Raw genomic sequence first — 24,989 nt, forward strand, 5'->3', positions numbered from 1 at the left:
TCCTCTTTATCCTATGATTTTGGAGAAACATGATAAAGATGTTAGAGAGATAATAAATATGTAAGTCATACTTTCTTTTTTTATTTCTTTTTATCTTTTTGGGGGGTAGATCAGCTTAATATTGCAGATAGATTGTAACTTCCATCAATGTAATTGTCTGCATCACTTCCAATCTCCCATGTTTTTTATATATATATACTCCTCTTTATTACTTTTCAACTTTTCTTACTATCTACACCTTATGGACACAGTCAATTTTACAATAATTCTATTTTATTTGTTTTTGCTCCTGAACTTCTTCTACTCTCAACCTCTCCGATCATTTTCATGATGTCCATCCGGTTTGCTTCTACAGTGGGGAGAACAAGTATTTGATACACTGCCGATTTTGCAGGTTTTCCTACTTACAAAGCATGTAGAGGTCTGTAATTTTTATCATAGGTACACTTCAACTGTGAGAGACGGAATCTAAAACAAAAATCCAAACAATCACATTGTATGATTTTTAAGTAATTAATTTGCATTTTATTGCATGACATAAGTATTTGATCACCTACCAACCAGTAAGAATTCCGGCTCTCACAGACCTGTTAGTTTTTCTTTAAGAAGCTCTCCTGTTCTCCACTCATTACCTGTATTAACTGCACCTGTTTGAACTCGTTACCTGTATAAAAGACACCTGTCCACACACTCAATCAAACAGACTCCAACCTCTCCACAATGGCCAAGACCAGAGAGCTGTGTAAGAACATCAGGGATAAAATTGTAGACCTGCACAAGGCTGGGATGGGCTACAGGACAATAGGCAAGCAGCTTGGTGAGAAGGCAACAACTGTTGGCGCAATTATTAGAAAATGGAAGAAGTTCAAGATGACGGTCAATCACCCTCGGTCTGGGGCTCCATGCAAGATCTCACCTCGTGGGGCATCAGTGATCATGAGGAAGGTGAGGGATCTGCCCAGAACTACACAGCAGGACCTGGTCAATGACCTGAAGAGAGCTGGGACCACAGTCTCAAAGAAAACCATTAGTAACACACTACGCCGTCATAGATTAAAATCCTGCAGCGCACGCAAGGTCCCCCTGCTCAAGCCAGCGCATGTCCAGGCCCGTCTGAAGTTTGCCAATGACTATCTGGATGATCCAGAGGAGGAATGGGAGAAGGTCATGTGGTCTGATGAGACAAAAATATAGCTTTTTGGTCTAAACTCCACTCGCCGTGTTTCGAGGAAGAAGAAGGATAAGTACAACCCCAAGAACACCATCCCAACCGTGAAGCATGGAGGTGGAAACATCATTCTTTGGGGATGCTTTTCTGCAAAGGGGACAGGACGACTGCACCGTATTGAGGGGAGGATGGATGGGGCCATGTATCGCGAGATCTTGGCCAACAACCTCCTTCCCTCAGTAAGAGCATTGAAGATGGGTCGTGGCTGGGTCTTCCAGCATGACAACGACCCGAAACACACAGCCAGGGCAACTAAGGAGTGGCTCAAGCATCTCAAGGTCCTGGAGTGGCCTAGCCAGTCTCCAGACCTGAACCCAATAGAAAATCTTTGGAGGGAGCTGAAAGTCTGTATTGCCCAGCGACAGCCCCGAAACCTGAAGGATCTGGAGAAGGTCTGTATGGAGGAGTGGGCCAAAATCCCTGCTGCACTGTGTGCAAACCTGGTCAAGACCTACAGGAAACGTATGATCTCTGTAATTGCAAACAAAGGTTTCTGTACCAAATATTAAGTTCTGCTTTTCTGACGTATCAAATACTTATGTCATGCAATAAAATGCAAATTAATTACTTAAAAATCATACAATGTGATTTTCTGGATTTTTGTTTTAGAGTCCGTCTCTCACAGTTGAAGTGTACCTATGATAAAAATTACAGACCTCTACATGCTTTGTAAGTAGGAAAACCTGCAAAATCTGCAGTGTATCAAATACTTGTTCTCCCCACTGTATATGCCATATCTTTCTAATTGTGCTCTTTCCCAAAAGCTCCCAACATACAACCTATATACTTATTATGGACACAGTATGCTTACATTATTAGTTATCTTGTTATTATTTGTTGTTATTTGTTATTAGTCCCATCCTTCAACTCCATTCAATACCTCCCATCTATCTCTTGACACCATCCATATAGGATTTCTATTTGCCATATATATTTCAACCGTACTGTGATGTTTTACAAAAGTTCTGAACCTTTCTATTCTCATTGCTTCTACAGATTGTGAATTAATAATAAACAATTTTGCTCAAAGTATTATTATATTATTGATCGATTGACTATGACTTTTCAGATTACCCAGTAATGCTATCTGCAAGGTTAGCTCCAGGTAAATATTGCAATCCTTTAGCCATTCCTGGACCTGTGTCCAAAAACAAGCTACAAATGGACAGAACCAAAACAAATGATCTAATTATTCTGTCTCTTCACAGCAAAATCTGCAGAGCTGGGAAGATTGTATCCCCCATATAAATAACATTCTATTGGTAGCAATAATTTTATATAATAATTTAAATTGCAAGATTCAAATGTTTTAATCCGGTGTCGTTTTGCGTGTCAGTTCATAAACACTATGCCATGGGATCGGTACGTCAAAAAGTCTCTTCCCAACTATTTTGCAATCTATATGGGACGGCTGTCAATCCTTTGGTCCTTAAGTGAAACTGATATACTTTTTTATTTATCACAGTTTTCCTTAACCAATTATGTTCTTTAATGCAAGGCCGACAGACAAGTTCCCCCTTCCACTTTCCACTTTTGCGGTAAGGCTGCAATTATTTGGTTGTAATTTTGGGTAGAGCAGACATTTCCGTATGTTTTTGTTAGCTGCATGTGCGACATAACTACACCAGTCCTACCGATGATATCATTTACGAAGATTATACCTTTTTTAAACATTCTGTCAAAAAATAAAGTTTTTTTTCAATTAGTATATTTGAATTTAACCACAATATTTGTTGCATTATTTGTTCTGTCGTTTCTGGAGGATTAAATTGAAATTGCAACCAACTTTCTATGGCTTGTTTTAGGAATAGTGATATTTGGGAGATTATTTCCTTTTCAAATAACTGAAAATGAGTGGTTGTAATCTGAATAAAGGGAAAAAGGCCATTCTTGAACATTGGTTGAGACAATCTTACTAATTTGCTTGAGAACCAGTTCGGATTTAAGTATAACTTTTGTTTGACTGAAGCTTTTAGTGATAGGTCTAATGCTTTAATATTTAATAATTTCAGTCCTCCGAATTCATATTCATTATATAAATAGGCCCTTTTAATTTTGTCTGGCTTGCTGTTCCAAATAAAATTGAATATTTTTTTCTCATATAATTTAAAAAACTGTTCGCTAGGCGTAGGCAAGACCATAAGCAAATAGGTAAACTGGGATAATACTAAAGAGTTAATCAGGGTGATTTTTCCACAAATTGACAGGTATTTACCTTTCCATGGTAGCAAGATCTTATCTATTTTTGCTAACTTTCTATTAAAATGTATTGAAGTGAGATCATTTATTTCCTTTGGGATATGTATTCCGAGTATATCCACATCACCATCAGACCATTTTATTGGTATACTACATGGTAATATAAAAATTGTATTTTTTAGTGATCCAATACATAATATAGTACATTTGTCATAATTTGGTTGTAATCCAGAGAGGTTAGAGAATGTACCTAGATCCTCTATGAGGCTGTGGAGGGATTCTAGTTGTGGATTTAAAATAAAACATGAATCATCAGCGTACAATGACACCTTTGTTTTTAAGCCCTGGATTTCTAATCCTCTGATATTATTATTGGATCTGATTTTAATAGCTAACATCTCAATGGCCACAATAAATAGATATGCCGATAGTGGACAACCTTGTTTCACTCCTCTTGACAGTTTAAAACTTTCTGAGAAATAGCCATTATTTACTATTTTACACCTAGGGTTACTATACATGATTTTGACCCATTTTATAAGAGATTCTCCAAAATTGAAATGCTCCAGGCATTTATATATAAACCCCAGTCGTACTTTATCAAATGCCTTTTCGAAGTCTGCTATGAATAGCAGGCCTGGTTTCCCATATGTTCCATAGTGTTCTATTGTTTCCAATACTTGCCTTATATTATCTCCAATGTATCTTCCATGTAAAAAACCTGTCTGATTAGAATGAATAATATCCGACAATACCTTTTTAATTCTATGCGCTATATATTTTGCTAGAATTTTTGCATCACAACACTGAAGTGTAAGGGGCCTCCAATTTTTTTAATGGACTGGATCTTTATATTTTCCACTTGTATCCTGTTTCAGTAATAATGAGATCAGACCTTCTTCTTGAGTGTCAGATAATCTACCATTTACATAGGAGTGGTTAAAACATGCTAATAACGGTCCTCTTAGTATATAAAAAAAGGTTTGGTATACCTCGACTGGTATGCCATCCAACCCTGGAGTTTTCCCGGATTTAAAGTCTTTAATTGCATCCAGAAGTTCCTCATCTGTAATTTCACCATCACATATGCTTATGTATTCTTGATCATTTCTAATGTATAAAAACGTGAGTAATGTTGAAAAACATTACTTTATCCTATTCTAACGAGTACTTGGCCCGTTTTTGTATGAAACTGTTTAATCTGAGGATGCTCAACTAGTACTTTTTTTTTCTCATCAAGATTCAACCTCACATGGGATTTAGCTTTTGCAAATGAATGATACTACTCCAATACTGAAATCCTAAAAGGATATATGACCTGTGTCCCTAACTGAAGGAGACACCTCGTTTTGAGGACATAGTGTAAACTTCAGTTACAGCTCTACCTGCGTTGCATTAGTGCGCTGCGCTACCTCCCCTTTATGCGTGGTATGATGCTCGTCGCTGGAACGTGCTCTGCCTGCGAGAGAGGCATCCGCTCCGTGTCTGTATGCATGACAGCGCTGCAGAGCCGAAGCACAGCCACAGCCAGATCCACCTCCCAGAGAGAGGGAGGGGAGACCGACAGACAGACCTGTGGCGATCAGCTGGCTGGATGCGTGTTATTCGTGCAGTTGTGTCCTTACCACCTCCATGAAAGGTATGGCTGTAACCTTGCGATTGACGCACACATTTACACACACTTGACACGCAGCCTATGTACATACACCAGTGAGCTATAGTATGGTATATTTGTAGAGCGTAATAATGTATTACATTGTATAATGGAGTCTGAAGCTAAATAATTCCTCTGCGATGTGGAGCCTGGTTAGTCTGCACTAGCAGCAATCTGTATTCTGGATGAGATGAGTCATAATGTCTAAACCTCGATTGGCGGGATTATTTTTCTCTCCTAGAACATTCGCTTCAACATTAGGAATGCATGGTTTACAATGAATTATTTGTAGCATATTGTAAATTGTTTGTGATAATAGCTCTACAGGTTAAATCGCGCATTTTACGCGAAGATATTTCAAAGTCACCAAAGGACATATTGTGACATGCCAGTGCCCTTCAAAAATATTGAATGTGCAGATTATACTGTATTTCTCAAAATATGTCATAGGTTAGATAATTTAAATAATATGATCTCTAGGTGATAAGATTACATTGGTGACATATTTTTATAACCTGATAGCAACCTATAGCCTACTATACTAATTTACTATCATGTTGTAGTAGGTAATCTAGTAGGTTAATATTATTTGAATATGAATTAGACATTTTGGCTGGTTTGACATACAGTACATCACCCACATATATTAGATTCCACCCTGATTTATCTAATCGATTTGATTTATTCTACAAATTGCAGGCAGTTAGATCATTTAATATAAACCAATGAAGGTCCCCCAGCTTTGCATCATCATAATGTGTTCCCAGTATTAAAACATCCAGACCACCAAAGGAGCAATCAGCATCCCAAACTAATAAAGCTCTGCAATGAATGTCTCCAGTGTGACTGTGCTTGGCCTAACAAGCTGTTGCTGCATCCTGCCAAGTAAAAAGGAGGAATGCCTTCTTGAAAAATAGGCTAGGGAACCAGGCAGCTGGGTGGATAGATGTTACCAAGGGTACTTACTCTGTTCTGGTCAGAGAGCAAGCAAACCGCAGTTCACACATTTGGAGGCAATGTACTACAGTGTGAATGTTCAGTGTATTTTTATTCTTATAATGTAAAGTTATAGCCAGACACCATCTGTCTTTATGCTCAAATCAAGTACTGTACATAACTAACTAACCATATTCCACCATCCTAGAACCTGAGACGTCCTCCTAGAGGACAGGAGAGGTCTGGAGCCTGAGGATGGACACCATCTCCATGCTGGGCAGTGGCTGCAGCAGCCCGGCTTACACCCACACAGCCCACCCCACCACCCCCTCCCTGTTCCTCCCCAACGGGGTGATGAAGAACGGCCCCAGGGACCCTCCTCCCCACGGCCCCCTCCCCAAGCCTGTTGTGGCCATCCTGGGCTCAGGTGACTTCTCCAAGTGCCTGACCATCCGTCTGCTCCGCTGTGGCTTCCACGTGGTGGTGGGGAGCCGCCAACCCAAACGGGCCGCTGAGTTCTTCCCTCATGTTGTTGATGTGACCCACCATGAAGACGCTGTGGGTAAAGCTGCAGTGGTTTTCCTCGCTATCCGCAGGGAGCATTATTCTGTTCTCTGGGACCTCAAACATCTGCTGGCAGGGAAGGTGTGTATGTGTGTGTGTGTGTGTGTGTGTGTGTGTGTGTTGGGGGATTGAGTTGTTTTTTTCCTCATCAATCTACACACAGTGCTCCATAATGACAAAGCAAAAACAGGTTTTTAGACATTTTTACAAATGTATAAAAAAAAAAAAGAACGGAAATATCACATTTACATAAGTTTTCCATTCTTCTTCTTCTTCTTCTTCTTCTTCTTCTTCTAAGGTTCTGGTGGACGTGAGCAACAACCGCCGTGTGAACCAGTACCCTGAGTCCAACGCTGAGTACCTGGCCTCCCTGCTCCCAGACTCTACAGTGGTGAAGGGCTTTAATGTCATATCAGCCTGGGCTATGCAGTCTGGACCCAAAGATGCCAGCAGGCAGGTAAGATGGAAGAAGAGGACTGTGTCCCAAATGGCTCCCTGTGTCCCAAATGGCACCCTGCGTCACAAAGGGCTCTGCTCAAAAGTAGTAAACTATTTAGGGAATAGGGTGCCATTTGGGACACACCAAGGTTTATTTCAGGATTTACTTATTCAGAATTAATTCAGGATCAAACACTCTTAAACCCGGTCCCACTGTTTAACTCATTGCACAGTTAGTCATTCGTTTTTTACTTTAAAATATTGTATTGCATAAACCACGCAAAGCGACATGACTAAATGAGTCTTTTAACATAAATAGAATGTCTCCCCTGATACAGACTTGTTGCAGGTAACAAACCACTCAGTCTATTAAAGTGAGTCCCAGAGCTGAATCTGCTGAAATAACAGTGTTGGCAGCCAAGGCAGTATAGATGTTGACCTGTTCGTCTAGCATGGTTCCAGATCTGTTTCTGCTGTGGTGCCGATCTGGCAAGACAGCACAAACAGATCTGGAACCATGTTAGGCAACAAAATGTCTACAGAGAAATTAAATGGCAGCATCAGACTCTGACCTCGACAACTTATTGTTAAAACGAGAGGCTGCCTGGATCTTTAATTTAAAGACCCTTGCTCCCTTCGGTCTCAACGTAGACTTTGATTTGAAGCCATTCTTGTGATTTTGCTATTCATTGTAAATGTTTGTGGGCCTATGTAGCCAAGTTGAATCTATGATCGTATGCTATCTATACATGTTTTTTGTATATTCTGTTTATCTGTGAATTAACCAATGATATCTGGCTACACCCAGCCATGATTACAGACACCTGTGTGTGTCCTTTGACACTATATAAACTAGTGACCCGCAGTGTTTGTCATTATACCCTGATGAAGATAGCTTGTCTGTCAAAACGTTGGCTATTAGTTTATTAAATTATTGCATCTGAGCCCCTAGAGTGTGACTCTCCTTTTCTTTTTCAAGCATCAGACTCTGCAACAGGATCAGCTGAATGGCTGCTGATAGCCTCAAGCATCCATAAAATAACCTCTAAGCATCCATTGTCCTAACACTCGTTTGTTGTGCTCTTTTGGGCAGCAACTCCCTCCCTCTGCATCATTCTCAGTTGTTCAATGTCAGTTGTTACAAACCATTGTTGTTGACACAATCTGATTGACTGACCTTTCAAAGAGGTGCACTGACATTCTCCTCAATACAGACCCACCCCCTACGGCATGATGATGTCATATGCGGGGAACATGATTATGACATATCGCATCTCAGGATAAAGTCACTGCACCCTCATCTTTATTCCTATGATATCTCACTAGAAGGAGTGTAAGGCAAACTACTGAGCTGGTTAAAGCATTAACAGTCCGGTCTGTGCTTGCCTGGGGGACTAATTCCTCCAAATATTATGCAAGGATTATAGTGAGACACTACAGCTGAGAAGAACGTTTTACGCTGCCAGCCTTCTTCAAATAAAACCATTCTGGTCACACACACACACACAGTAAATTCTATTAACACAATTGGGACAATGAAAAAACAAGCTCGATATTATGAACCAGGGAATCAGATTGTGTTTGTGTCAGTCACAAGGGATAGAATCAACCACATCCATGTTTTCCTTTTACATTATTATGTCTGCCAATTATTTGTTATTTCATGCCTATGGCAGTGTAAAAAAAGCCTTTATAAAGGAGTGTTTGATTGATAAGATAAGACTTCATCGAGGCTGTTTAAAAAAAATGTACTCTACACATTACAACATCACATTCACAATACATACATTGCACATTGACCGTGTCAACATAGATTGATTGACTGACTGATTGACTACCTTGATTTATTATTGTTTGATTACCCATTCCTCTAGGTGTACATCTGCAGTAACTCTGTGGAGGGCAGACAGCAGATCATGGAGCTGACCAGACAGCTCAACTTCACCCCAGTGGACATGGGAGCCCTCTCCTCCTCCAGAGAGATTGAGAACATGCCCCTGCGCCTCTTCCCTGACTGGAAAGGCCCCGTGCTAGCCACTGTGGCTCTCTCCATCTTCTTCTTCGCCTATTCATTCGTCCGGGACATCATCCACCCGTATGTGAAGAGCAAACAGAGTGACTTCTATAAGATCCCTATAGAGATGGTGAATAGGACTCTGCCCACGGTGGCCATAACACTACTCGCTCTAGTCTACCTGGCGGGCCAGCTAGCCGCGGTCCACCAGCTGTACTATAGGACTAAGTACAGGAGGTTCCCTCACTGGCTGGAGGGCTGGCTACAGAGCAGGAAACAGCTGGGGCTGCTGAGCTTCTTCCTAGGCTGTGTCCACGTTCTCTACAGCCTCTGTCTACCCATGAGGAGATCAGAGAGATACCTGCTCCTCAACATGGCCTACCAACAGGTGGGTGATGGACAGAGGAAGGGAGGGAGGGAGGAAGGGAGAGAGAGAGAAAGGGAGGGTGGAAGGGGAGAGGGAGGGTGTGTGTGTATCAAATCAAATCAAATCTTATTGGTCGCATACACATATTTAGCAGATGTTATTGCGGGTGTAGTGAAATGCTTGTGTTCCTAGCTCCAACAGTGCAGTAATATCTAACAATACACAACAATACACACAAATCTAAAAGTAAAATAATAGAATTAAGAAATATATAAATATTAGGATACGCAATGTCAGAGTCCGGAGTATAAATATATATATATACTGTATGTGTTTGTGTCAAGTCAAAGACTCCCTTCATAAATGCTGTTGTTTATGTAATAGAGGTCTGTAGATGTTTTATCAGATTTAAGTTCACTTTGGAATTGTGAATCAGCAACAGTGCAGCAACACTGTAACTGTTATGCAGTTATATTCTCCTCTATAATTCTAGTCTTGAGAGTGACCTACATTGAAGTGATTGGATGTTTGGCCTCAGAGTGACTCATCTATTTGTGCTGTGGCTCCTGAGGCATGGCCATAAACAACACTTACGACAGCCAGCCAGCTAGCTGCACTGGGAAGAGCACAGAGGGACAAACAACATGCACATACTGTAGATCATTCGGTTGCCATATAGTACACAACTTCTTCTTCACAAACTAATTGTAATGCATCTTTTCCTGATGGTGTTCATATAAATGAACCTATAAGCTATGTTCTCATTCAAATTGGGTATTGTGAACAACATACATAAAATCAAATCAAATCAACATTTATTTGCCACATGCGCCGAATACAACAGGTGTAGACCTTACAGTGAAACGCTTACTTACAAGCCCTTAACCAACAATGCAGTTTAAAGAAAAAAAGCGTTAAGTAAAAAATAGGTAACTAAAAACTAAAACTAACAAATAATTAAAGAGTAGTAGTAAAACAGCAAGGCTATATATAGGGGGTACCGGTACCCCCCGTGGTAATCGAACCCACAACCCTGGCGTATCAAACGCCATGCTCTACATCCCTGCCGGCCATTCCCTCCCCTACCCTGGACCAATTGTGCGCCGCCCCATGGGTCTCCCGGTCGCGGCCGGCTACAACAGAGCCTGGATTCGAACCAGGATCTCTAGTGGCACAGCTAGCGCCTTAGACCACTGCGCCACTCGGGAGAGTAGGTGGTAGGTAGAGTTAAAGTGACTAACCATACATAATAAACAGAGAGTAGCAGCAGCGTAAAAGGGGGGGGACACAATGCAAATAGTCCGGGTAGCCACTTTATTAGCTGTTCAGGAATCTTATCGCTTGGGGGTAGAAGCTGTTAAGAAGCCTTTTGGACCTAGACTTGGTGCTCCGGTACAGCTTGCCGTGCGGTAGCAGAGAGAACAGTCTATGACTAGGGTGGCTGGAGTCTTTGATAATTTTTAGGGCCTTCCTCTGACACCACCTGGTATAGCGGTCCTGGATGGCAGGTGCCTTGTGGTCGGAGGCCGAGCAGTTGCCATACCAGGCAGTGATGCAACCAGTCAGGATGCTCTCGATGGTGCAGCTGTATAACTTTTTGATGATCTGAGGACCCATGCCAAATCCTTTCAGTCTCCTGAGGAGGAATAGGCTTTGTCGTGCCCTCTTCACGACTGTCTTGGTGTGTTTGGACCATGATTGTTTGTTGGTGATGTGGACACCAAGGAACTTGAAGCTCTCAACCTGCTCCACTACAGCCCCGTCAATGAGAATGGGGGCGTGCTCGGTCCTCTTCTTTTTCCTGTAGTCCACAATCATCTCCTTTGTCTTGATCACGTTGAGGGAGAGGTTGTTATCCTGGCACCACACGGCCAGATCTCTGACTTCCTCCCTATAGGCTGTCTCATCGTTGTCGGTGATCAGGCCTACCACTGTTGTGTCGTCGGCAAACTTAATGATGGTGTTGGAGTCGTGCCTGGCCATGCAGTCATGGGTGAACAGGGAGTACAGGAGGGGACTGAGCACGCACCCCTGAGGGGCCCCCGTGTTGAGGATCAGCGTGGCAGATGTGTTGTTACCTACCCTTACCACCTGGGGGCGGCCGTCAGGAAGTCCAGGATCCAGTTGCAGAAGGAGGTGTTTAGTCCCAGGGTCCTTAGCTTAGTGATGAGCTTTGAGGGCACTATGGTGTTGAACGCTGAGATATAGTCAATGAATAGCATTCTCACGTAGGTGTTCCTTTTTTCCAGGTGAGAAAGGGCAGTGTGGAGTGCAGTAGCGATTGCATAATCTGTGGATCTGTTGGGGCGGTATGCAAATTGGAGTGGGTCTAGGGTTTCTGGGATAATGGTGTTAATGTGAGCTATGACCAGCCTTTCAAAGCACGTCATGGCTACAGACGTGAGTATTACGGTTCGGTAGTCATTTAGGCAGGTTACCTTAGTGTTCTTGGGCACAGGGACTATGGTGGTCTGCTAGAAACATGTTGCTTGCCTTGAAGCGAGCATAGAAGTAATTTAGCTCGTCTGGTAGGCTTGTGTCACTGGGCAGCTTGCGGCTGTGCTTCCCTTTGTAGTCTATAATAGTTTGCAAGCCCTGACACATCCAACGAGCGTCGGAGCTGGTGTAGTACGATTCAATCTTAGTCCTGTATTGACGCTTTGCCTGATGATGGTTTGTCGGAGGGCATAGCGGGATTTCTTATAAGTGTCCGGGTTAGAGTCCCGCTCCTTGAAATTGGCAGCTCTACCCTTAAACTCAGTGCGGATATTGCCCGTAATCCATGGCTTCTGGTTGGGGTATGTACGTACGGTCACTGTGGAGATGACGTCATCGATGCACTTAACTGATGTGGTGTACTCCTCAATGCCATCGGAAGAATCCCGGAACATATTCCAGTCTGTGCTAGCAAAACAGTCCCGTAGCTTAGCATCTGCGTCATCTTAGTTTTTGTTTGTAAGCAGGAATCAGGAGGATAGAGTTATGGTCAGATTTGACAAATGGAGGGCGAGGGAGAGCTTTGTACATGTCTCTGTGTGTGGAGTAAAGGTGGTCTAGAGTTTTTTTTCCCTCTGGTTGCACATTTAACATGCTGGTAGAAATTAGATAAAACGGATTTAAGTTTCCCTGCATTAAAGTCCCCGGCCACTAGGAGCGCTGCATCTGAATGAGCGTTTTCCTTTTTGCTTATGGCCCTATACAGCTCGTTGAGTGAGGTCTTAGCGCCAGCATCGGTTTGTGGTGGTAAATAGACAGCTACGAAAAATATAGATGAAAACTCTCTTGGTAAATAGTGTGGTCTACAGCTTATCATGAGAGCACTCTACCTCAGGCGAGCAAAACCTTGCGACTTCCTTAATATTAGATTTCGTGCACCAGCTGTTGTTTACAAATATACACAGACCGCCACCCCTTGTCTTACCGGAGGCAGGTGTTCTATCTTGCCGATGCAGCGTATATCAATGTAGCCACGACTTTGTGAAACATAAGATATTACAGTTTTGAATGTCCCGTTGGTAGGATATCCGTGATCGTAGTTTGTCTATTTTGTTATCCAATGATTGTACGTTGGCTAATAGGACTGATGGTAGAGGCAGATTACCCACTCGCCGTCGGATCCTTACAAGGCACCCCGACCTACGTCCCCGATATCCCGAATGACGGGGATTTGGGCCTTGTCGGGTGTCTGAAGAAAATCCTTTGTGTCCGACTCGTTAAAGAAAAAATCTTTGTCCAGTACGAGGTGAGTAATCGCTGTCCTGATATCCAGAAACTCTTTTCGATCATAAGAGATGGTGGCAGAAACATTATGTACAAAATAAGTTACAAATAATGCGAAGAAACACCCACAATAGCACAATTGGTTAGGAGCCCGTAAAACGGCAGCCATCTCCTCCGCCGCCATTCTTTCATTACATATTGCAGTATATGTAACATTTCCAAAATGTACCTGCAACATTTATCCACTGATCTGTGTGGCGTACTGTAGGGCGGTATATCTGCATCTCCACCAGTTTAACCTCAGTTTCTTCATTCACGTCCTCCTCTGACCTTCATCTGTCTCTTACTGAACCCCCTCCCAGCATCCTTCACTCTCACACACAGAAACCCTTCTAGATGTGTGTGTGTGTGTCTGTGTGTCTGTCGATCCAGGCCACAGCATCAGCTGCGCTCTCAAGCACATCTCTCGCTGTGTGTTGCTTCTCAAACACACCTCTAGCTGTGTGTGTGTGTGTGTGTGTGTGTGTGTGTGTGTGTGTGTGTGTGTGTGTGTGTGTGTGTGTGTGTGTGTGTGGTGGGTGTGTGAATCCAGGTCACCCACCCTGTCAGCCTGTCCTCTATTTCAGGCCTGTTAGCCCCATATGGCCTCTGAGGTGCTCCTGCAGTTGTATTGATATTTCTTGATGTGCCGCATGCTGTTCTATTTTATTTATACACACACACAACTGACTCAGCCAGTGGACTGTAGGTACTGTAGAGGCTTTTGTTAATCAATTAACACTGCCAAATTTAGACTGAAAACTAGGTCTTCCTAATTTAGATAAATCAGGCAGTGGCATTTTTGGGGGGATGATATTTAACCTTTGTGATTTATGAGTTATGTCTGTGTAATTTTCTGCTCAGGTGTGCATGTGTGTGTGTGTGTGTGTGCGTGCGTGTGGTTGCTGAGGGCGGGAGTGACCGTTTATTTCATGTTAAATGGGTGTTTATTTGTGAATACACTATGCTTGTGTGTCTTTTTTGTATTGATATATGTGTGTACTGCATGCATGTGTGTTTGTGTTCTCCTCTCTGCAGGTCCATGCTAACGTGGAGAACTCGTGGAATGAGGAGGAGGTGTGGAGAGTAGAGATGTACCTGTCCTTTGGTATCATGAGCCTGGGACTCCTTTCTCTCCTGGCCGTCACCTCCATTCCTTCTGTCAACAGCGCTCTCAACTGGAGGGAGTTCAGCTTTATTCAGGTACTCAGACAGACACTTTTGATGATGATAATGATGGTGATGATGAGGAGGAGGAGGAAGATTATGACGATGAAGATGGTGATGGGATGATGGTGATGCCGAGGATGATGAACATTCTTATGGAAAGGCCTCTGATCAATAATACTGACTAAGAAATAATAACAAGCTGTCAACTCTGGGTCAAACAGTTTGTTTTCTGAGTAGTCTTCTTCATGTTGTTTGTAATCATGTTCTTACTGTTTCTCTCTCTCTTCTTTCTCTCTCTTTTTTTCTTCTCTCTCTCTCTCTCTCTCTCTCTCTCTCTCTCTCTCTCTCTCTCTCTCTCTCTCCCTAGTCGACGCTGGGCTACATCGCTCTGCTCATCGCTACGTTCCATGCTCTGCTGTTTGGCTGGAAGCGGGCCTTTGAGGAGGATGCTTACCGTTTCTACCTGCCTCCTAACTTCGTGGTGGCCCTGGCCCTGCCCATGTGTGTCATCCTGGGGAAGGTGTTCCTGCTGATCCCCTGTGTGGGACGGAGGCTCCACAGGATCAAACGGGGAGCTGAGAGCAGCCAGTACCGCCAGGACCCTGTTGGGGCAGCAGCACACGTCTCACCAGAGAGGGTCACTATCATGTGAATGATTGGGTGGAGGGGTGGATGGATGGATGGATGGGTGGATGGATGGATAGCTAGATAGATACATGGATGGGTAGATGGACAGGTGAACGTATGACTGGATGGATGGATAAATGAATGAATTCACTTTATTGATCCTCAGAGGGGAAATTGGAGCCCTGGGTTGGTTGGGCCACACAACCAGACTGGGCCAGACTGCAGCATAGCCTATCTAGCTATCAATATTCTGCCAATGCTCTGCCAGTGCTCTAGCTAGCTACCACTGCCCTGCCAATGACCGACCAGACATACGTCTTTGCTCCTCAGTGACGCTGTGAAGACACGCTGCCGTGACCAACCATACTGTAGCATTTCCAACTCTCCAGACAATATCTATCCAAGATAATTAGCCTATATGCTATACGCGCTTGGTTCTGTGGTTTGGTCAGTGCTGCAAAGGGCCCAATGTGGTTCTGTGACTCTGTTGTCTGGGTATTGTCTGCAAATTGCCAATTTCCTTGTTGTAGAATTATAATAGTCATCATGGAATTATGTTCAGCCAAAGCTTTATGAACATACTGTACCATTTAGGTATATACATTTAGGAATTATGATATATGTAAAAAATAGTATTGTATGTGAAATCAATGTAAGAATGTTAAATGAGAATCAGACACTTGAGAAAGACATCTTAAGGTGATATGTGTCATTGTCTTCAACAGACTGAAAAATGTGCCAAAAAAACCCAAGGTATTTTTTTACACAGTCAATAGAAATTATTTAGCAGGTTATTGTTGAATCAAGCCATTTGTTGTCAATTGAAGTAATGTAATTGTGGAACAAGTTTCACATATATGTGTATTGATAATGCAGTACTGTATGATACACAGTCAAGTTTGGACACACCTAATCATTCAAGGGTTTTTCTTTATTTTTACTATTTTCTACATTGTAGAATAATAGTGAAGACATCAAAACTATGAAATAACACATATGGAATCATGTAGTAACCAAAAAAGTGTTAAACAAATCAATATATATTTTATATTTGAGATTCTTCAAAGTAGCTACCCTTTGCCTTGATGACAGCTTTGCACACTTGGCATTCTCTCAACCAGCTTCACCTGGAATGCTTTTCCAACAGTCTTGAAGGAGTTCCCACATATGCTGAGCACTTTTTGGCTGCTTTTCCTTCACTCTGCGGTCCAACTCATCCCAATCCATCTCAATTGGGTTGAGGTCGGGTGATTGTGGAGGCCAGGTCATCTGATGCAGCACCCCATCAATCTACTTCTTGGTCAAATAGCACTTACACAGCCTGGAGGTGTGTTGGGTCATTGTCCTGTTGAAAAACAAATGATAGTCCCACTATGCGCAAACCAGATGGAATGGCGTATCACTGCAGAATGCTGTGGTAGCCATGCTGGTTAAGTGTGCCTTAAATTCTAAATAAATCACAGACAGTGTCACCAGCAAAGCACCATCACACCTCTTCCTCCATGCGTCACGGTGGGAACCACACATGCAGAGATAATCTGTTCACCTACTCTGTGTCTCACAAAGACATGGCGGTTGTAACCAAAAATCTCAAATTTGGACTCATCAGACCAAAGGACAGATTTCCACCGGTCTAATGTCCATTGCTCATTTTTCTTGGCCCAAGCAAGTCTCTTCTTCTTATTGGTGTCCTTTAGTAGTAGTTTCTTTGCAGCAATTCGACCATGAAGGCCTGATTCACACAGTCTCCTTTGAACAGTTGATGTTGAGATGTGTCTGTTACTTGAACTCTGAGAAGCATTTATTTGGGCTGGTAACTGTAATGAACTTATCCTCTGCAGCAGAGGTAACTCTGGGTCTTCCTTTCCTGTGGTGGTCCTCACGAGAGCCAGTTTCATCATAGCGCTTGATGGTTTTTGCGACTGCACTTGAAGAAACTTTCAAAGTTCTTGAAAATGTCTAGATTAATTGACCTTAGACTGTCATTTCTCTTTGCTTATTTGAGCTTATAGGGCTATCTTCTGTATATTTCACCCCTGCCTTGTCACAACACAACTGATTGGCTCAAACACATTAAGAAGGAAAGAAATTCAAATTTCACAAATTAACTTTTAACAAGGCACAGCTGTTAATTTAAATGCATTCCAGGTGACTACCTCATGAAGCTGGTTGAGAGAATGCCAAGTGTGTGCAAAGCTGTCGTCAAGGCAAAGGGTGGCTACTTTGAAGAATCTCAAATATGAAATATATTTAGATTTGTTTAACACTTTTTTGGTTACTACATGATTCCATATGTGTTATTTCATAGTTTTGATGTCTTCACTATTATTCTATAGTGTAGAAAATAGTAAAAATAAAGAAAAACCCTGGAATGAGTAGGTGTGTCCAAACATTTGACTGGTACTGTACATCCTAAAAAGAAAGATTTCATGACACTATCCTTGGTATCAAATGTATTTACTAGTAGTCATACTTAACAAGAACACAACCATCAGTAGTGAATTATGTGACAATCCACAAAGACTTGATCCAGATGTTTGTATACTATTGTTAAGTTTGTTTATTTCCTAGTTATTCTGCTTGGATTAAGAGAGCCTAGTCAGAAAGAGACCATATCAGCTATCAACCTGCAAGATGCCAAAAAAGCAATTGAATTGTTATCTAGCCTATCCCTCTGTATTAGAGTAAGTTTAAAGAGCATGTGTGGCAACGTGTTTGAAAATACACTGAACAAAAATATAAACACAACATGTAAAGTGTTGGTCCCATGTTTCATGAGCTGAAATAAAGATTCCCAAAATGTCCCATACACACAAAAAGCTTATTTCTCTCAAATTTTGTGCACAAATTTGTTTACGTCCCTGTTAGTGAGCATTTCTCCTTTGCCAAGATCATCCATCCACCTGAAAGGTGTGGCATATCAAGAAGCTGATTAAACAGCATGATCATTACACAGGTGCACCTTGTGCTGGAGACAATAAAAGGCCACTCTAAAATGTGCTGTTTTGTCACACAACACAATGCCACAGATGTCTCAAGTTTTGAGGGAGCGTGCAACTGGCAATCTGACTGCAGGAATGTCCACCAGAGCTGTTGCTAGATAATTGAATATTAATTTCTTTACCATAAGCCGCGTTTTAGAAAATTTGGCAATACATCCAACCGGCCTCACAACCGCAGACCCCGTATATAGCGTTGTGTGGGCGAGTGGTTTGCTGAAGTCAACGTTGTGAACAGAGTGCCCCATGGTTGTGGTGGGGTTTTGGTATGGGCAGGCATAAACTACAGACAATGAACACAATTGCATTTTATCGATGGCAATTTGAATGCACAGATATACCGTGACGAGATCCTGAGGACCATTGTTGTGCCATTCATCCGCCACCATCACCTTATGTTTCAGCATGATAATGCACAAACCCATGTCACAAGGATCTGTACACAATTCCTGGAAGCTGAAAATGTCCCAGTTCTTCAATGGCCTGCATACTCACCAGACACATTTTACATTTTAGTCATTTAGCAGATGCTCTTTTCCAGAGCGACTTACAGTTAGTGAGTGCATACATTTTTCAAATTGGCCCCCCATGGGAATCGACAACCCTGGCGTTGCAAGTGCCATGCTCTACCAACTGAGCTACAGGAGGCTATGTCACCCATTGAGCATGTTTGGGATGGTCTGGATCGACGTGTACTACAGCGTGTTCCAGTTCCCTCCAATATCCAGCAACTTCGCACAGCCATTGAAGAGGAGTGGGACAACATTCCACAGGCCACAATCAACAGCCTGATCAACTCTATGCGAAGGAGATGTGTCGTGCTGCATGAGGCAAATGGTGGTCACACCAGATACTGACTGGTTTTCTGATACACGCCCCTACCTTTTTTATTGAAGGTATCTGTGACCAACAGATCCATATCTGTATTCCCAGTCATGTGAAATTCATAGATTAGGGCTTAATGAATTTATTTCAATTGATGGATTTCCTTATGTGAACTGAAACTCATTAAAACATTTGAACCCATATATTTTGTTCAGTATAAATATGATTTACTGTGTATTTCTCTATATTCAATTTCTTCTGCCATGTATGACAAAATGTTGCCGATTGTTTAATATTTTGATGAATAACCACCTACTGAGAAGAGAAGAGAAGAGAAGAGAAGAGAAGAGAAGAGAAGAGAAGAGAAGAGAAGAGAAGAGAAGAGAAGAGAAGAGAAGAGCAATACATGCACTCAGGCCAGTACTTCACTTTAACCACTAGGGGTCAGTGCCTAACAACATTGATGGACTGGGTACTTCTCTTATACAGTACATGGATTCCCACCATCTAAACTAGTTACAGTTGAAGTCGGAAGTTTACATACACCTAGGTTGGAGTCATTAAAACTCGTTTTTCAACCACTCCACACATTTCTTGTTAACAAACTATCGTTTTGGCACGTCGGTTAGGACATCTACTTTGTGCATGACACAAGTAATTTTTCCAACAATTATTTACAAACAGATTATTTCACTTGTAATTCACTGTATCACAATTCCAGTGGGTCAGAAGTTTACACTAAGTTGACTGTGCCTTTAAACAGCTTGGAAAATTCCAGAAAATTATGTCATGGCTTTAGAAGTTTCTGATAGGCTAATTGACATCATTTGAGTCAATTGGAGGTGTACATGTGGATGTATTTCAAGGCCTACCTTCAAACTCAGTGCCTCTTTGCTTGACATCATGGGAAAATCAAAAGAAATCAGCCAAGACCTCAGAAAAAAAATTGTAGACCTCCACAAGTCTGGTTCATCCTTGGGAGCGATTTCCACGTTCATCTGTACAACAATAGTACGCAAGTATAAACACCATGGGACCACACAGCCGTCATACCGCTCAGGATGGAGACGCGTTCTGTCTCCTAGAGATGAACGTACTTTGGTGCGAAAAGTGCAAATCAATCCCAGAACAACAGCAAAGGACCTTGTGAAGATGGTGGAGGAAACAGGTACAAAAGTATCTATATCAACAGAAAAACGAGTCCTATATCGGCATAACCTGAAAGGCCGCTCAGCAAGGAAGAAGCCACTGCTCCAAAACCGCCATAAAAAAGCCAGACTACGGTTTGCAACTGCAAATGAAGACAAACATTGTACTTTTTGGAGAAATGTCCTCTGGTCTGATGAAACAAAAATAGAACTGTTTGGCCATAATGACCATCGTTATGTTTTTGAGGAAAGGGGGGGGGGGGCTTGCAAGCCGAAGAACACCATCCCAACCGTGAAGCACGGGGGTGGCAGCATCATGCTCTGGGGGTGCTTTGCTGCAGGAGGGATTAGTGCACTTCACAAAATAGATGGCATCATGAGGAAGGAAAATGATGTGGATATATTGAAGCAACATCTCACGACATCAGTCAGGAAGTTAAAGCTTGGTCGCAAATGGGTCTTCCAAATGGACAATGACCCCAAGCATACTTCCAAAGTTGTGGCAAAATGGCTTAAGGACCACAAATTCAAGGTATTGGAGTGGCCATCACAAAGCCCTGACCTCAATCCTATAGAACATTTGTGGGCAGAACTAAAAAAGCGTGTGAGAGCAAGGAGGCCTACAAACCTGACTCAGTTACACCAGCTCTGTCAGGGTGAATGAGCCAAAATTCACCCAACTTATTGTGGGAAGCTTGTGGAAGGCTACCCAAAACGTTTGACCCAAGTTAAACAATTTAAAGGCAATGCTACCAAATACTAATTGAGTGTTTGTAAACTTCTGACCCACTGGGAATGTGATGAAATAAATAAAAGCTGAAATAAATCATTCTCTCTACTATTATTCAGACATTTCACATTCTTAAAATAAAGTGGTGATCCTAACTGACCTAAGACAGGGAATTTTTACTAGGATTAAATGTCAGGAATTGTGAAAAACTGAGTTTAAATGTATTTGGCTAAGGTGTATGTAAACCTCTGACTTCAACTGTATCTCTAACCGGTTTCTCACAGAAAGCAGTCAATTTATTGATACCAGCAATCCTATCCCTGCTAAGAGCATCTAGCGCTAATGCTTAATTCCATCTCCTTTTGATTCACGCCTGAAAAGCAGCTTATCTTTAGAAGCTGGTAAATTCTAATGGACAGCAGTGGAAAACAAATGGCCCTCTAAGAGCAGCTAAGGCTAATGATTGTGATAAAATGTTTTGTATGCATGCTATTCATAGCCACAATCTTAACATAAAGGAATGGTGAATGTAGGTTATGGACCAAGGATATGCATGTGTTACAAATGGCACCCTATTCCCTATATAGTTCACTACTTTGCACTATAATTGATTAGTGTGTAATGCACTCTAAAGGAAATTGGGTGCTATTTGGGTCAAGACCTATATGATTCTGGTCATGGTGCCAAGTACGCTTGACCTCAACCCCACTGCTAGCAGTTGTATAAGCCTAAAGTCTACAATCAGAGGCTGTTTGTCTGTAATAACTTCGATAGTCACCATCAACAATTCGACAACTGTAACAGCGAGCTCTCCAACTCATCCGCCACACACCGCCAGTGTCCTCTCAGTCCTAATGGAGCAGCTCCTCATGTGAAGTGGGCTGACTGTACGAGACATTGTGATCTCGTTGTGCTTTAGCTACAGGGGGCACGCCAACACCAGCCCCCTAGTAAATGCTACTTCTCGATTTCCATTTGTCCCATAATTCCTCTACAAATAATGAGGACAAGTCTGTGGGTAGAGGACACACACACACACACACACACTAGAGGAGCCGCACATCTACACTGTCACGATTCGGGAGAGCGGGTTGGATCGAGCGGGTTGCCATGGACACAAATATGCTTCCTGTCGCCTCGGAGAGACGGGGGAAGAGATTAGTCTTAATTAATGCTTGTGATCAACAAATAACAAGAGATGGGCCCCCTCTTGTCCTCCGCCACAGGTTAGCAACACAAACCCATAATAATGACAATAATGGTCCTACAATGAAAGCTTGGATGGGTGCTCAACATTACAATGATATAACAAGATGCTGCATTTCAATGGAACTTTGAAAAAGAGAGGGAAACCTAGGGGTTCCCAAACTTATTTGTGTCGGGGTCCCCTTTTGTGACAGCAAATTCATTAAGGACCCCTTTATAACATCAGAACACAACTCCTAATTTAGAGTGCGCTAAAAATAGCATTCAAGCAGTTTTACTATTACTTCTACAGTGCATGGCTGGACTCAAGTCTCGGGCAATTCTACACAATTGAAAGCATATTTCCTGCAATTCTACACATGTTGCCTTGTGGCATAGAGAACATTTTGCAGTTTTAAAGCTAATTTCTTGCAATTCTACACATTTTGCAATGGCGTAGAGAGTTTTAGGCTTAAATTACAGTGCTTTTAAGTAAGAAACAACATTTTGGGGGAATACAAATAGGTCTCCCGAGTGGCGCAGTGGTCTAAGGCACTGCATCGCAGTGCTAGCTGTGCCACTAGAGATCCTGGTTCGTATCCAGGCTCTGTCGTAGCTGGCCGTGACCGGGAGATCCATGGGGCGGCGCAGAATTGGCCCAGCGTCGTCCAGGCTAGGGGAGGGAATGGCCAGCAGGGATGTAGCCCAGTTGGTAGCATTTGCAACGCCAGGGTTGTGGGTTCGATTCCCACGGGGGGCCAGTATGATTAAAAATAATAATACAATAAAAAAAATTATGCACTCACTAACTGTAAGTCGCTCTGGATAAGAGCGTCTGCTAAATGACTAAAATGTAATACAAGAAGAATTTGGTTGAAAAAAATTGATTGCATGATAGAGAGTACTGTGGATAACAATATCCCTGTGAGCCTCTCGGGCCCATGTTGTGCATTTAAGGGGTTAAGAACATCATTTGTGGATGAATAATGTTGCATTGTATTGCACCCTAAACCTTTTCCATGGATCCCTTGTCCAAAATTAGTTTAATCTGTTGCTAGCAATATTAATAAAACAAATCTGTTGTAATTATTGTTTGTTACAAATATATTGAGATCTGGCCGCGGACCCGACCCCCCTGCCCTAACCAACTGAACAATAATTGTTCATACACTTTCCTGATTGCAGGCCCAATGATAAAGTGTACTGAAAGGAAAGTTTGTCGTCAATCCAAAACAATGGGTTGCATTCTTCTGATACAAACGTAGTTTCCCTGGCTGAACACTTAGCTCAAGTGTACGCCATCAATGCCCTGTTGACTGGTCATATTGTGGACCGCCATACCAAATACATTAGCAATACAATGCAAAACTTTATACTGTACTTCACTGTAAATTATCATGATTTGTCTAATCCACAGACCGTGCTGTGCTTTGTGGATGTTGATTTGAGGTCTTGGACTGCAATCAACAATTTCACTGTAGTGACTGTGGGTGGAAGGATGCTATTCTGAACAGTGGCTCTCTTGGTTTATTATCGATGGCTGGCCGTATAGCAGTTCTCACCCACTGCCCACGTAGAGAAGAGAAGACAGATTATTACTCTAATTCCTCTACTGCTCCTATGAATTATGTAAAGAGTTACTAAATCTACAATCAGCATAGTACCACACATTTTATAGAGCATCTTTGGTATTGTTGTACTCAATCCTCCTCTCTGTCTGTCTGTCTGTCTGTCTGTCTGTCTGTCTGTCTGTCTGTCTGTCTGTCTGTCTGTCTGTCTGTCTGTCTGTCTGTCTGTCTGTCTGTCTGTCTGTCTGTCTGTCTGTCTGTCTGTCTGTCTGCCTGTCTGTCTGTCTGTCTGCCTGCCTGCCTGCCTGCCTGCCTGCCTGCCTGCCTGCCTGCCTGCCTGCCTGCCTGCCTGCCTGCCTGCCTGCCTGCCTGCCTGCCTGCCTGTCTGTCTGTCTCTCTCTCTCTCTCTCTCTCTCTCTCTCTCTCTCTCTCTCTCTCTCTCTCTCTCTCTCTCTCTCTCTCTCTCTCTCTCTCTCTCTCTCTCTCTCTCTCTCTCTCTCTCCCTTTATCCCTTTCTCACTCTCTTTCTCGATCGTTAGATCACTCTTTGCAACTTGACTTCATTTCCCATCTTCTTGAAGTGCGTGGTTAGTCTGCAACAACCCCTGCTCCTCTCTGTTTGGCTGTGGGTGGTTGGCGCGTTGTTTTTCAACTGTTTTCTTCCTGCTCTCATCACTCACTATGCTATAACACAGTTTGTACCATCAGCCCACACAATGTAGAGGACAGGCTTCCTCCTATACTCAACTGACAACTCCCGCTTTGTCTCTTTTGTGGTTTTGTTCCTCTGCTTTTGTTTTCTAGCTCACACTCATCTTGGCATCCATTATGTTTGTCTGTGTCACTCTCACATTGTCTTTCTCTACATTTAACTACTTTTTAAAAACCAATTTCTCTTCTCTCTACATCTAAGCCAACTGTGGTTTGTTGTGCAATTGAGTTCTTGTTACAGCAAACTACATTTTTTACGACCCCACTGTACTCCCTCAAGCAGGGGCCATTTTGGCTATGGAGGGTATTCTTGTTCTGATCTTCTACCCGTCCTCTTAATGAAATGAAAAGAACACTGCTTTGCCTAATGTTATGTGCAGATCCGTCTTTATCATGCAGGGCATCAAGAAACTTTCCTGCATCCCACTTCTGAACTATTGCCAATGAAAGGCAATCAGAGCGTGTAAAGGAGAGGCCCCCGGATACAGAGAGAAAAAGAAAGGGAGAGAGAGAGATGGAGAGAGAGAGAGAGAGCAAGAGAAAGAGGGAGAGAGAGAGCGAGAGAGAGAGTTGGAGAGAGAGCGATGTTGAGAGAGAGAGATGGAGCGAGAGATGGAGAGAGAGAGAGAGAGAGAGAGAGAGAGAGAGAGAGAGAGAGAGAGAGAGAGAGAGAGAGAGAGATTGATGGAGAGAGAGTGAGAGAGGGGGAGAGAGAGAGATTGGGGAGAGAGAGAGAGATGAGAGAGATGAGAGTGAAAGAGAGAGAGATGGATAGAGAGATGGAGAGAGAGAGATGGATAGAGAGAGTAATGGAGAGAGAGAGAGGGAGAGCGAGATGGAGAGAGGGAGAGAGAGAAATAGAGTGTG

General features: G+C 42.6%; 1 protein-coding gene across 1 annotated transcript; it reads left to right on the forward strand.

Moving 5' to 3' along the window:
• Window positions 1–4,915: 4,915 nt before the first annotated feature.
• LOC121549928 (metalloreductase STEAP2-like) lies at window positions 4,916–15,909 on the forward strand. Its single transcript, XM_041861917.1, has 6 exons — window positions 4,916–5,066; window positions 6,226–6,662; window positions 6,880–7,038; window positions 8,894–9,421; window positions 14,198–14,362; window positions 14,697–15,909. Exons 2-6 carry the CDS (start codon window positions 6,273–6,275, stop codon window positions 14,979–14,981), a joined length of 1,527 nt encoding a protein of 508 aa, XP_041717851.1. The 5' UTR covers window positions 4,916–5,066; window positions 6,226–6,272; the 3' UTR covers window positions 14,982–15,909.
• The last annotated feature ends 9,080 nt before the right edge of the window (window positions 15,910–24,989 follow it).

This window comes from Coregonus clupeaformis, chromosome 34 (assembly GCF_020615455.1).
Source record: "Coregonus clupeaformis isolate EN_2021a chromosome 34, ASM2061545v1, whole genome shotgun sequence".
Lineage (NCBI taxonomy): Eukaryota > Metazoa > Chordata > Actinopteri > Salmoniformes > Salmonidae > Coregonus > Coregonus clupeaformis.

Excerpts from the sequence above, each read along its gene's own strand:
- LOC121549928 (XM_041861917.1), top strand. The coding sequence starts at position 6,273 with ATGGACACCATCTCCATGCTGGGCAGTGGCTGCAGCAGCCCGGCTTAC. Across the intron at positions 9,422-14,197 it reads TCAACATGGCCTACCAACAG|GTCCATGCTAACGTGGAGAA; the intron begins GTGGGTGATGGA and ends TCCTCTCTGCAG. Across the intron at positions 14,363-14,696 it reads GGGAGTTCAGCTTTATTCAG|TCGACGCTGGGCTACATCGC; the intron begins GTACTCAGACAG and ends CTCTCTCCCTAG.